This window comes from Balaenoptera borealis (assembly GCF_965194805.1).
Source record: "Balaenoptera borealis genome assembly, chromosome: 1".
Classification (NCBI taxonomy): domain Eukaryota; kingdom Metazoa; phylum Chordata; class Mammalia; order Artiodactyla; family Balaenopteridae; genus Balaenoptera; species Balaenoptera borealis.
Genome location: NC_138860.1, coordinates 176106031 through 176120813, shown reverse-complemented (window position 1 = coordinate 176120813; position 14783 = coordinate 176106031). Strand labels below are relative to the sequence as shown.

Below are 14783 nucleotides of genomic sequence, written 5' to 3'. Positions count from 1 at the left end.
GAAGAGCCAGGAAAAAAATAAGAACAAAATTTAGAGACTAGCTCTACTAGACATAACAAACTCTATCAATTCAATGCTTAAATCATTTAATCAGTGTAGTGTTAATCTGAATAAAGATGAAAATTGGATCCATACCTCACATTATACACCGGGATAAAGTCCAAATAGATAAAAAATTTAAAAGGGGGAGATGTTGAAAGCATTAGAAGAAAATAAAGGCAATTCCTTTATGTAACACTGCACTTGGAGAAGGCTTTGTGACTTAAAATCTATAAACTACGAAGGACTGAAAAATTCAACTACTGAAAAGAAATGACTTCTACACAGTAGAAAAATACCATAAGCAAAGTCAGAAAACAACTTATATCACAAAGAGTTAATCTCTTTCATATCAGAGCTCCAGAAAATAAGAAAAAGATCAACAGAAAAACAAAATGAATGGAAAGAGGCAAAATTCATGAATACATGGTTCATACAAAGAAACACAAAATGGTCCTTAAATGTATAAAAAACGTAAACTCACGCATGCTTAGTAAAGAGAAGCAAATCATAACAGCTTTGAGGTACCATTTGTTATGAGATTTGGCAAAACCCAGAAGTTTGATCCTATCCTCTTTTGACAAGGATGAGGAACATCAGCCTGTTGTATTCTGCTGGTGGGGAGCAGAATACAAGTACACCTCCTACAGAGAATATGGTCAATATCTTAATAATTACAGATGCATTTACCCTTTGGCCCACAATTCTATCCTCAAGAATCTATCCTACAGATATATTTGCTCTTGAATTAACTGAAACGATATAAGCTTACTCATTGGAGTACTATAATAACAAAAGATTAGAAACATCCAATGCCCAGCTGGTTGAATATACTATGGTACATCTACAAAACGGAAAATTACGTAGTCAAAAAATTAAGAAGAGCTCTAAGAGCTACTTTGAAAAAAATGCGAGGATACACTGTTGCTAAGATTTTTTTCCCCATTTTTATACCTCCAAATAGGGATCTAATTTACAGTCAATGTGACAGATAAGCACTTGTCATAGTTTAATTGGCAGCATTTTATAATTTCTTAGTGGTACATAAAATAACGGTATACTTCCTTAGAGATGAAATATGACAGTGAATAAAGCAAACATAGATCATTAATACAGCTACCAGTAGCCATTTGTGCAAGAAGTAGGGAAGGAAAGAATATATACTAATATTTGCCTGTGTTTGTCCAAGGAAGCACTAAAAGGACAAACCAGAGACCATTAACACTGGATGTCTACAAGGGACAAGGAGGACATGGTAGATGGGGCTAGAGGTGGAGGTAGGACTTCCTACTTAGGATTTAGGATGAATTTCTATGTATAATTTTGATTTGTGAACTAAGGAAATACATTACTCATTCAAAAAAAAAAAATTAACACACCTACCGAACAAATTGTCGCCTCAGATAAAGGGCTATCTGAGTAAAAAGGATTTGGGGAGAAGACATTAATTCAAGGGAGGAAAGTTTTCCACTTCTATCATTACACCCTTTATCTTTCTCAATGTTGTCATACTGAAGTCTAATTCTACATTAGACAGGCCTCCAATTGGTTTATTTACCTTTTTTTTTAAACTCAACATGGATCTTTTATTCTTTTCTGAGATGAAACCAAAGCATCCTATATAAAAATTACTAGTTGAAACTGTGTTTAAAACATTCAATAGGAAAAAGGTCCCTTTAAGAAAGATATATTTATGTACACCTGAACCTAACATAACACTGTAAATCAAACTATAATCCAATATAAAAATAAAAATTAAAAAAAAAAGAAAGAAAGATACATTTAGGCTCTTTGGTTCTGGTTGATTATAGAAATGACCCAACTTGGCAAAAAAATCTTCAATGAATGATAACACTGATACAGTGAATCAACAGCAGAAGCTTTATACTATTGGGTATACTCCCCCTTGCCCAACCCCGGAATAGAAAACAATAAAGGAGCATTATCCAGTCAAGTTTATTCAAATCGGCATTGTTCAAGTTTATAGAGGCTTCCTTTTCATTCTGAAACTTGTTTTTGATCCAGGAAGAATAGTTACTAGAATAAAATCATGAGGTTTTTCTAATCTTATAAAAAGATTTAGGATGAATTTCAACCTGAAAGGTTACCAGAGGTATGTGAAAAGTGGTCGAATAAGCAAATTACTGGCTATACTTTAGATATTCTGGGGATGTCATTCCCCTCTCAATCTATAAGCTATTTTTAAAATGTTTTTATAGGAAATGAAATACAGGCTACAGTCAGTTTCTACAAGGTAGATTCAAAGTTGTAAGAGATCTTGTAAAGAGATTTATCCAACTCCAATAAAATAGATAACATCCAAATTCAGTAAGTTTGCTCAAAGTCACAATTGTATTAGGAGAAGAAACAAGTGGAATTAAAATCAAGCTAGTAATAAATAAAAATAAAATATCAGGGCTCTTTAGATTCCCAGTCCCTTTCCTTGACACCTATCTACTCAAAGAATATGAGAAAAAGAGTGAGCGACACATCTGAGTCTCTCCAGTTCATTCTCAATGAATCTTCTTTGCTTAATCCAAAAATGCTTTTGCTTACAAAAACTTTTACCATGCTAGTATAAACCAGGGCTCTCCTCCAAACTAATCAAGAGTGAGGACTGTCTCCTCAGAATCTGGAATAAAAAGCTTGAGGAAAAAGACTTCTCAGTCCAGAATAATCCAACCACTCATTTATCACCATCCATAGAGTTGCTGCCTCCGAAAAGGAAAGAGACATACACCAAAATACTTGAAAACTCACTAAAAGCAGCAGAGATGCAACTTCAGATGTGTCCCTTCAACCCCAGGAGTCTCCCAGAGGAAAGCCTAAGAACCAGAACCCTTGGAACCATCCTTTACCAGGCAAAGATACTGGCAATGCAAGTACAGGACTTAGGATGAAAGTGAGGGCCCGCTACAGGACTTGCCATGCATATTTTGCCACTACTGTATAACAGCAAACGTGATAACCCTTTGCCTGTCTTCATGGAGACAATACTCTAAGGGAGCTTGATCATTAAAAAAGAAAAGCTTTAAAAAAAGAAAAAGGAAAGTAAACTATAAATCTCAATGAAATATAGTTCACGGCCATGTAATAAAAGTCATAGTATGGTCAATGAAGATTATAACTCATAATCACCAGAACATTACTTCTCTCTTTATTCAGTAAGACCTTGTCTTTTTTCTTTTCTTCTTAACTTTTTAACCTTGTATCTCTCATAGTGCCTAGCACTAAACAAACACTTAATTGAAGGGATTTTATTTCAGTTCCTTTTACACATTTAATCTGCAGAAAAAGGAATGGTTAATGGAAATTGCTGGATACCAAGACAGACTGTTAAATTTGGTGTCTAAATGGTTAAGATCAAGGGCTACAATTTGTATTTACTGTAAAATTTGAAATATTCGAGCATTATTCTGAGTACAAAATTTAAATGACAACCGCACCCCCAACCCAAGCAATTGCATTTACCTTAGCCATGACTTCTGGATCTGGTTCTTCCACAGGGTCAGCCCATTCAACTGTAACTACATTTCCCCATACTTTTACTTTTCCACTCATCAGCCGGCGTCTGGCTTGTGCTGCTGACTTGTGATCCTCATACTCAAGGAAGCAGAACCCCCGATTCTTCTTTTTGTCATCGGGTTGATGATAGAGAATAACGTCCACCAAACCCTCTGTTAAACCAACAGCCAGATATATAAGCCAAAAGCATCCACCACACATTTAGCGATTAGGCAGACCTAAATCCACTTGCCGAAGAGCAAAAAATAACTGAAGAAGCCTCAAAATGATTTGCTAATTACCTAGTAGACAATTAAATCAGCGTTATTAGATATGGAGCTAGGGACAGTGTTTTATGTTCCCTTTTAAATTTTAGGGATCCTGAAGGTACAGCCATGAACAAATCCAACTACTGTATTCTGACATACATTTTAGAGTGTTTGACATAACGTGAGCTTAAAATTTATGAAAATACTACCAAGGAACTTAAAAACCAAATTATAATATAAATCCAAGAGAACACTCAACAACTAATCATGACCAAAAATCATCCTTGAATCTAACTTTTTAAAAGTTACTATTTTTACCAAGAATAAAAGTAATTGCTTAAAACTGGTGTACCTCTGGTCTTAGTCCTGTACCCTCATCTTTCCATATATGTTCTTTCTAGGTGGTCCCTACTTTTAAATACCATCCATATCCTTAAGAGTGCTTAGATTTTACTCCTAGCAGCAAGATCCAGAATGTGATTTGGATGTGGGAGAGCTGAAGTGAAGGACCAGAGATGAGGCAGTCATAAAACTAGGAGGTTACAGCATTGGATGGTTCATCCACATAGATGTTAAAAGTCCTAACAATAAGTCAATTTCGGGCAGAAGAGAAAGACTGTGAACCAGAAAAAATCTTCAATTAATGCAAGACTGAAACCAGAAGAGCAATAGGTGACAGCTTGAAGGAGGGGGAAAGGATTGTTTATCTGTAGCATATGTCTGGATGACAAAAATGTAAAGAAATAATGGTTTTTATATGGGATGGAGAAGTAATGGTCTAAAAGTGTTTTTTTAAATGCAGCTAGCATTAGTGGATCTCCATTAGCATTTAAAACAATGAAATGGAATAGGAAATGTCAGACTAAATCATATGCAGTAAGTGAAAATATAATTTTGTTAAATTTTGTTTCAGTTATATATAAATGTATATAAATCTGTGATATAAAATGTTCTTTTCAATCACTTCCATGGATTTAGAATTGGAAATCTGGAAAAATCTGATCTAGACAAGGTAAGAGGAAGAAGGCGGATTAAGAACTCTCACCCCCTTAGCCCTAAAGCACACTGAATGTCAAGGGGGAAAAGCCTTCCTTCACTTGAGGGCTACCAGGGCAAAGACTGTGTCAAAAGCTAGGGTTCAATTAAGGCAAAGTAAAGAGGACATTCCAAGAAATTGAGGCTATGAGGGAAGCTGCTTAGTCCAAACCACTAAAAAGAAGAAAGGAGGCAATTTAGACACTGAATAGACATGTGAATTCTTAGATTAAGATACACCTCATTTTTTTGCACTTATAAATAGTACCACAGATTTCCCAAAACTAATTTCTAAATACATTTTTGTTTTACCTGTGACTTTACTGAATTCTTCCAGAATGTTTTCTTTAGTCTTATTCTTCGGAATTGATCCAACAAAAAGCCTGTTGTTTGCCACAGAAATGCACACTCCAAGGTGTTTACCAGGGCGAATTTCATAGCTGTCACACTGAAAGGAAGAAAAGAACCAGACACCCCACAACCACCCCAAACTCAGAACAACTGATCTCAATCTAAAAAATTGAACAATTTAAGGTCAAACACTCCCTGCTTAATGAACTCACTGAGCTCCCTCATGCTTGCCGTAACATAAAATGTGTATTTTTAAACTTGTTACAGCCTCTCGTTTTAGTTTTAACCTTCACTGCTATTCACTTTATCTTTAAAAAGATCTGATTTCATATTTCAGTATTATCTATCTGAAGATTTTCTCCTAGAGAATTTCAGAAAAAATACCTGAGACTGATCATTCATCTGCCCTTGGAGATGAAATTAGATATAAATAAGCCACAGGCAAAATAACAATATATAAAGAACACCAGCTATGTTTAATCAATGTAAAGAAATTTAGAAGAATTTCACATTTTACATAAAACACAGAATTCCAACATCTGAAACTACATATCAAACACAATACTTATAAAATTATATGAAATGATAGGAATAAAAAATGTTTCATTTAAATGGCTATGGTGATGATTTCCTTGATAAACTTTAGCTTTTTAATGGCTTAACATTACTTACCTATTAGTTTACTAAAAGATATGTAATTTTTTCAAAAAAATCATCCATATGTTGTCAGAAACAAGGAAATAAAGCTTTAAAAACTTCTCGGTACTGAATAAACAAACTGGAAGGAAAAGTCCATAATAAAAACTAAAATCTGGGTCAAGCTAGAAGCAGAACTAATTTTGAGGCAACTAATAAAACCAAAAGCCTTGGTGAAAGAGGTTACCATTCTAGAAGAACTAGAACTAGACTAAGTGAGGCCTTTAGCTGTCTGGCAAAAGAGTATGCCAAGGAACAATGATATTGCTATTTTGGGTTACTGAGAGGGTTGTATCTTAACAGAACAGGAGCAAAGATATAGTTAATTGGCATAACTGCTAATACTACTACTACTACTCTGAAATAAGTACAAAGGGTAAAAGGCCCTACAGAAAGGAAATTACTAGATTGGTTATAAAACAGTAGAAAAAGAGAGAAAGATTAAAGACAGAGAGAACTGGAGGGCTTGGAAACAAAAAGATAGAAAAGAACAAGAATATACTTAGAAAATAAACTGTATGATTAGGCTATGACAAAAACAAGAGAGATTCACAGCCATTTCCTGAACTGTGTCCTAAAAGTCACTGTTGCCCAGTTATGTTCCCCAGAACCCATCCCAGACTTCATCACACTTTAAGAATCCTACCCTAAAGTTTAACAGCAAGAATTGACATTTTTGTCTAAGATCAAAAGAGAGACCTGCAGAAGCCAAATATTCAATGAAATTTTAGATACTAATCACTCTAATAAATAACTTCTTAGAATTATGGGAGACTTTCTCTAACACCTTATTTCTTGGGTATTTTCATTTCTTTTTTACTTTTATAATCAGAAAAAAATAGCCAACGGTCACATACCAACTCAGTCAATATAAAAACTTTCAAAGCAAAAACTAAAGAAAGTGAAACAATGTTAACTGCAAATGTTTTTAATTGAGGTATTTCTCTCAAATAATGACTTGCTAGACAGTGGGCATTTGCTTATCACATACCAGTTTAACAGCTTCCTGTGCAGCTTCCTTTCCACAGAAGGTGATAAATGCATACCCTCTGTTCTGACCAGACAGTGGATCCATCATAAGACGTAGATCCCAAATGGGACCAGCCTTTTCAAAAAGGGGCACCAACTCATCCTCATATAAATCTCTTGGTATTTTACCTACAAAGACCTGAAATAAAACCTCTGTGTTAGAATCCCAATGTAAGCATTTGATTTTAGAGCCACAAAGCCTAGCTGCCTTTTTTTTAGGGGGTGGGGACAGAAAGATGGTTAAGGAAAAATGGGGACAATTTGAATCTTGCAAAGCTAACCTTAGTTTTTATTATAATGACTTTCAGGGCATCAACACAGAACAATATTCTATATTGAAAATTGGAAAATGATTAATAAAAGTGTGCAAAATTTGTAGTAACAACTCTAAATTTTGAATTTTTATAATTTGTCTTTTTCTCACAAAAAAACAGAATAAAAGGCATGTATGAATCTTCATGGAAACACCTCTGCATTTTTATAAAAACAATAATTGAAAAGAAAGATTGATGAGGTCTTCCTCATATTTTCTCCTCAACTCCAAATTCTTTACTACTTAGAACTCCAGTACTGGGACTTCCCTGGCGGTCCAGTGGTTAAGACTCGGCCCTTCCAATGCAGGGGGCGCGGGTTCAATCCCTGGTCAGGGAACTAAGATCCCACATGCTGCGCGGCTTAAAAAAAAAAAAAACTCCAGTGCTTCAATCTATCCCTTTCTCTATCAGGATATTACATTTTAAGTAAGTATGAAAAAAATTTTTCAACATTTGAAGATTTTGTGTGCTTAGTTAAAATTATATAGTAAGTAGGATTAAGTTATATAAGAATGATAAATTAAATGATAAATTAGAACAATCAAAAACCCTCTCAGTATTTAGTATCAGACTACAATTTTCTTCAAATTTCCACCATGTCAACAACATTGAAAATAATCTTTTATGTTAAAACATTTGCAATCCACACACAAAGTCTTAAAGAGTAAATTAGTGTTTGCATGAGATGAATTTTCTAGTGAAACTCATCTACATCAACATTTCATATTCTGAAATGACCTGATTAATGAAGTAATAATAATAGCAATCCAAAAGATGCCAATATTATTACTAGAGATTAAGTTTCTGGTGTTAAGCTCTACTACAGTTGTGCTATCTTAAGACAATCCTTTTCAAAATAATCAGATTCACCTTCACTGCTACCTGGTAAAACTTGAGGTCTTCTTCTAAATCTCTAGCACAGTTCTCACACGACAGCTATTCTCATTTGTCTACCTCCTTAAAGTCTCCAATCCTCGTTCACTAAACCTCATTCTAAGGAGATCACCTGAAAAGCCACTGGTTTCCTAACATTCTTTCCTCTCAGTGCTAAAAACCTTTCTCAACATCTATTTTCACTTCATTTCTTTATACCTCAGAAATTTACCTCCTTTCCAAAAAAAGGTTAGCTCCTTAACCCTAATAAATAAGCCCATTTCTTCTCACTACCTTCTTCTGGAAATAATCGCAAATCTTCATCTCTTCAACTGTCCTATTTTGCTCAGTGCATTCTTTCCTTCCCAGTGGTTCCTCCATCTTCAAACATGCCAAATCTCCCATAACAAAACAAAATACAAACAAAAAAACCCTTCTTTAGCCTATATCTTTCGTTTCACTTTTAAATGCTTTGAACACATGGCCCATATCTGTTTTATTTCACTCATGCAGTTATTCCTTTCAACACATCTACTGTATGCTTAGTACTGTGCAGCTACGAGAAGTATAAATAAGACATCAGGCATCATCTGAGTGACATCCCTACAGAACCATCTTTCTAATAAAAGCTCACTCTGAAAAGCACTTGCATCTACGCTCTCTTTAACCCTCTAAAAATTGGCTTCTTCTTCTATCACTAAACTGTATGCCCTAACGTCACTAATGGACTTCTAAGGACCAAATTCAGAAGTCTTTCTTTCCTCAGTCTCATCATCCTTGCCTTCTCAACAAGCATTAACACTGGTGATCTTATCTTCTGAAAATTCTCTTCCCTTAAGCTTTCAGAATCCTCCACTAACCTGGTCTTATCTTTAACTACTCCTCTATCCTTTCCATGGTGATTCGTCTATCCATCTAATAATAATCTGCATGTTTCCCAAAGTTATGGCCCTATTTCCCATAATTCACTGTATTTTCTTCACTCGTAAGGATCATAACCATTCCCAAAGGCTACAACTCTACAGTCATCTCTCAATACATCCCATACATCCCAGGACCTAATTCTAGATCTCCAACTACCTATTAAACATTTCCTCTGGTAGTCCTGATTTTACCCCAAATCATCAGTAAGTTTAGCAATGCCAATTTCTGTTTTTTGATTATAAATGTATGTATAGATAAGAATGACTATGTATCAGAATATTAAAAGTTGTTATCAATGCATGAAAAAAACTACTCTAATTTTATTTTCCTTATTATATTTTCTAAATATTTTACAATAAAGGTATAATATATTTGTAACAAACGTTTCCTTTATCCAAAAATCAAAATGACTAAAACCTACCCTTGTCAGTCGGCTCCTCTGATTTTCCCCACATTTCTCTTGGGAGAACCTAATTTCTGCTCCCCCCTCCACCCCAAGATGACTGAGGAAATAATACTCTCATAAATAAAAACCTCAGATATTTTTAATCCCTCCCATTCCCATCCATATCCAATTTATTTTTAAAATATAAGCTGAAGTCGCTCCAATGTATAATGCTACCCTATACAGATAACTGGCTCCCTTCCTATTCAGAGAACTTGTCCAGACCTCTCACGAGACATGGACTCATAAGCCATGTATTTTTCTACATTCTAGAGATAAGAGTGAACACCACAGACAGGTCTAGGCATTAATGAGGCTTATATTCTACTGATAAGACAAAAAAAATTTAAAAGATAAACAATATGATTTCAGGAGGTGTTAAAGGCTAAGTAAAATAAAAGCAAAGGGACTTCCCTGGTGGTGCAGTGGTTAAGAATCCGCCTGCCAATGCAGGGGACATGGGTTCGAGCCCTGGTCCGGGAAGATCCCACATGCCACAGAGCAACTAAGCCGGTGCGCCACAACTACTGAGCCCGCATGCCACAACTACTGAAGCCCGTGCGCCTCGAGCCCACGCTCCACAACAAGAGAAGCCACCGCAATGAGAAGCCTGCACACCACAATGAAGAGTAGCCCCCGCCCGCCAAAACTAGAGAAAGCCCACACACAGCAACGAAGACCCAACACAGCCAAAAATAAATAAATTTATTTTTAAAAAATTTTTAAAAGAAAAGGGGGACTTCCCTGGTGGTCCAGTCGCTAAGACTCCATATTCCCAATGCAGGGGGCCCGGGTCCGATACCTGGTCAGGGAACTAGATCTCACATGCATGTCGCAACTAAGAGTTCACATGCCACAACTAAAAGATCCCACATGCTGCAACTACAAAAAAAAAAAAGGTCCTGCGAGCCCCAACTAAGACCTGGCGCAGCCAAATAAATAAATAAAAATTTTTTTTAAAAAGCAAAGAAAAGGGATAAAGAAAGAAGAGGTTGTATTTTAATAGAAGGGCCTCCCTGAGAAGGTGAATTTGAACTGAGACCTAAGAGAGAAAATTAAGTAAAAATCTGAGGAAAGAGCATTCCAAGGTGATAGAACAAGTACAAAAAGATGGGGAGTACAACTGACATATATGAAGAACAGCAAATAGGCCAGTGATTAAAATAAAAGATCTGGGACTTCCCTGGTGGCGCACTGGGTAAGACTCCACGCTCCCAATGCAGGGGGTCCAGGTTTGATCCCTGGTCAGCGAACTAGATCCCACATGCATGCCGCAACTAAGAGTTTGCATGCCACACCTAAGGAGCCCACCAGCTGCAACTAAGATCTGGTGCAACCAAATAAATAAATACTTATTTATTTTAAAAAATTAAAATAAAATAAAATGTCCACACAGGAGACAGTGATGGGAAAGGGAGAACAGGGGCCAGATTAAGTTAAACCATGGTTAGAAGTTTGAGTTTTATTTCTTAGGAAGACAGAGGATTTGAGCAGACAAATAACTGAGTATTACCTATGTTCTAAAAGGAATATTCTGGGGCTTCCCTGGTGGCGCAGTGGTTAAGAATCCGCCTGCTAATGCAGGGGACACGGCTTCGAGCCCTGGTCCGGGAAGATCCCACATGCCGCGGAGCAACGAAGCCTGTGCACCACAACTACTGAGCCTGTGCTCTAGAGCCCACCAGCCACAACTACTGAAGCCCGCGCACCTAGAGCCCGTGCTCCACAGCAAGAGAAGCCACTGCAGTGAGAAGCCCACTCACCGCAATGAAGAGTAGCCCCCGCTCGCCGCAACTAGAGAAAAGCCCACGCACAGCAACCAAGACCCAACGCAGCCAAAAATAAAATTAATTAATTAAAAGAAAAAAAAAAAAGGAATATTCTGGCAGCTGGATAGAAAGTGGACTGTATGGAAAAACAGGCTGACCAGTCAGCTTAATAGGGCAAGGGATGATGGTGGCTTGGTGTAGTAGGATGATAGCTTAAAGGTAGGGAGAATTTGAGAAACAGTGAGTTTTTAGTTATGTGGGATTCAAATCTACATTTTAGTTACCTTGAGCAAGTTTCTCAATTAGTGAGTCTTAAGATCCTTATCTGGGAATAACATCAGCAAGAGGGTTCAATTTCCATGTGAGCAGAGAGCCCACATCTTGATCCTCATTTTATTCCCAGCACTGAACACAGTGCCAGGGACACAACAGCTGCTCATCTTTGAAAGAATATATGAATGAACATCTACCTCATACTGTAACTTATGCGCTAGATCCCATCCTTTCTTTCTTACTCAAGGACACTTGGTCCGGCAACAATTTTATCATCAATTTCCCCCTTTATACGTGGACCATTCCTATCAGCACATAGTATGTTATAATTTCTCCCTTAAAATTTAAATTAAAATAAAAAATATATCTTGATTATAACACCTTCTAGCTATTGCCCCGTTTCTCTGCTACCCTTTGTAGCAAAATTGCTCAAAAGAGCCATATATACTTGCTGCCTCAAATTTCTCATCTCCTTAGTCTCTTGAATCTTCTCCAAATCTGGCTTTTACCACCATTCCAGTCAAAGTCATTAATGCCATCAATGCTGTCACAATCAAATGTCAATTCTTAGTCCTCATCTTACTTGGGAAGTTTGATATAATTAACCATTCTTCCTTCTATGAAAACTTTCTTCACTTGACTTCTGGGACACCCTACTCCTGGTTTTTCTTACCTCACTGGCTCTTTCTTCTCAGTCCCCTTTGCTAGTTCCTCCTTGTCTCCCCAAACTCTAAATGTTGAAGGGCTGCAGGAATCAGGTCTTAGACCTTTTCTCTAGCTACACACACTTCCTTGGTGACACATCCAAACTCATGGTTTTAAAATACCATCTAGAGACTTTCCTGGTAGTCCAGTGGTTAAGAATCCGCCTTCCAATGCAGGGGATGCAGGCTCGATCCCTGGTCGGGGAACTAAGATCCCACATGCCGCAGGGCAACTAAGCCCGTGCTGCAACTACTGAGCCCGCACGCTCTAGAGCCTGTGTGCCACAACTAGAGAGCCTGCGTGCCGGAATTACAGAGCCCACACACTCTGGAGCCTGCACACCACAACTAGAGAGAAGTCTGCACGTCACAACTAAGACCCAAGGCAGAAATAAATAAACAAACAAACAAATAAATAAATAACCCATCTAGATGCTTATGCCTCCCACATTTATAATCTCCAGCCAGAATTCTCCTATGAACTCCATGATATAAGCAACTGCTCACTCAACAGCTCCATCTGGATGTCTAAGAGACATCTAACTCATAACATGTCCAGAACTGAACTACTATCTTTCAGTCCTGCTAATTTGCTCTTCTTTATAGCCTTCCTCATTTCAACAAATGGCAATTCCATCCTTCCAGCCGCTCAGGTCATAAGTCTTAAAGTCATCTTTGGCTCCTTTCTCTCATATCTCCATATCCAACTCATCAATAAATCCTGTTAGATATGCTTTCAAATTATCCAGAATCTGACCACTTCTCACTAGCTTCAGCCATATCACCCTACAACATTATCAACTCTATAAATCAGCATTCATTAACAGGGCACGGCACTTAAAAAAAAAAAAAAAAAGCTACTGATAAAAGGTATCCTGAAACAAAAAATACATAAGAGTAATTGGTATTAATTTTGAAATGTATTTTTTGGTGTGGCTAGGTTCTCTGGCCACACTAGGCCTAGCCTGGTTTGAATATTTTTAAATTTGAGAAAATCTGTATTTGAGTATTTTAAAACTGTTCTGGGAAGTAAATTCTGCTTTATATTGTTTCTATTAACATAATGCAGTTGTGCTTCATAATTACATCATTCACCATCCATATTTTCTCCCTACCCATTACAAATACAGGCAAAAGCAAAGAAAGCACATGCAGTGGCACTGTGAAAATACAGTTGAGGGGCTTCCCTGGTGGCGCAGTGGTTAAGAATCCACCTCCCAATGCAGGAGACACGGGTTCGAGCCCTGGTCCAGGAAGATCCCACATGCCGCGGAGCAACTAAGCCCGTGCGCCACAACTACTGAGCCTGCACTCTAGAGCCCGTGAGCCACAACTACTGAAGCCCGCGTGCCTAGAGCCCACGCTCCGCAACAAGAGAAGCCACCGCATGAGAAGCCCACACACCGAAACAAAGAGTAGCCCCCGCTCACCGCAACTAGGGAAAGCCCGCGGGCAGCAACAAAGACCCAACGCAGCCAAAAATAAATAAATTAAAAAAAAAAAATAGTTGAACACACCTAAGTGAGGAAGCTAAGTGTCAGATTATTATACTTCTTTCGTAACACATGTCTATATTTTTAGAACCATTCAGGTTTGCTTCATTAAGCATACCTAAAATGAAAAAAATCTGTATTTTCAGGAAAAGCAATTTAATGATTACCTTACAGAAAGAATTCATAACAGCAAGCTCCTCATACTCTAAATTATCATTTGAATTTTAGAAGTCCAACTTATAGCTTTTCCATAAGAATACTGTTCTATTTTAAAAGAAACATCAGGGAATCCCCTGGTGGTTCAGTGGTTAGGACTCCATGCATTTACTGCAGGGGGCATGGGTTTGATCCCTGGTCGGGGAACTAAGATCCCACATGCCCCGTGGCACGGCCAAAACAAAACAAAAAATTAAAATTAAAAATATAAATAAATGAAAGAAACATCCACAAACCTATGGTTAACAAAGTGCCCAATATTATAATCACTGGGGTCCATGAAGAAACATGCCAAAAATACTGATTCGTTTGAGAAATAGGAGATGGTCTCATTTCAAGATCAATTTAACTTAGGACATTAAAAGAACTTAAAAAGGCTGAAAATAAATAGTATTCAAAAACTAAGATCACTCTTTTTAAAGTTTTTAAGCTCAATTTTTAATTAACTAAAATGTAACATAAATGTTTTCCTTTTATTAACTTGTTGAGCCATTCTGGCTCCATATGAGCTGTTCAGAGTAACCACTCAATCATGTGCAGGTTAATCCTCCCCCTCCAGGACCAACAGAAACTAGTGAATACCCTCACAACAGTTCTTCCTTTACTCACTAGGCATTAAGGCTTTGAAAGTTTTGGCTGTCTATTATCTATCCACTCATTACTTCAACAGTAATAGAGGAAGCCCTCTGAGACTCTGGAAGGAATCAACAGAAGTAACCAGACAGCTCAACAGTGTCTTTTTTTGGGGGGCAGGGGGCTGCATAGGGTCCTAGTTGTAGCACGCGGGGGGGGTCTTCGTTGAGGGGTACGGGATCTTTCGTTGCGGCACGGGCTCTTTGCTGTGGCACA

The 14783-nt window shown here is 37.3% G+C and overlaps 1 protein-coding gene across 6 annotated transcripts in view; it reads right to left on the bottom strand.

Annotated features, from left to right (window-relative positions):
* HNRNPR (heterogeneous nuclear ribonucleoprotein R) overlaps window positions 1-14783 on the bottom strand; it is a 35146-nt gene that overhangs the window by 5656 nt on the left and 14707 nt on the right. For 3 of the 6 annotated variants that reach the window (XM_082392772.1, XM_082392771.1, XM_082392775.1), the window contains 3 exons: window positions 6886-7062; window positions 5161-5295; window positions 3511-3726 (listed from right to left, as the gene is read on the bottom strand). In XM_082392772.1, the coding sequence (XP_082248898.1) occupies window positions 3511-3726; window positions 5161-5295; window positions 6886-7062 (528 nt within the window). Of the gene's footprint in view, window positions 1-3510; window positions 3727-5159; window positions 5296-6885; window positions 7063-14783 lie in introns of all 6 variants that reach the window. The other 3 variants (XM_082392773.1, XM_082392774.1, XM_082392776.1) reach the window with 1 other exon arrangement.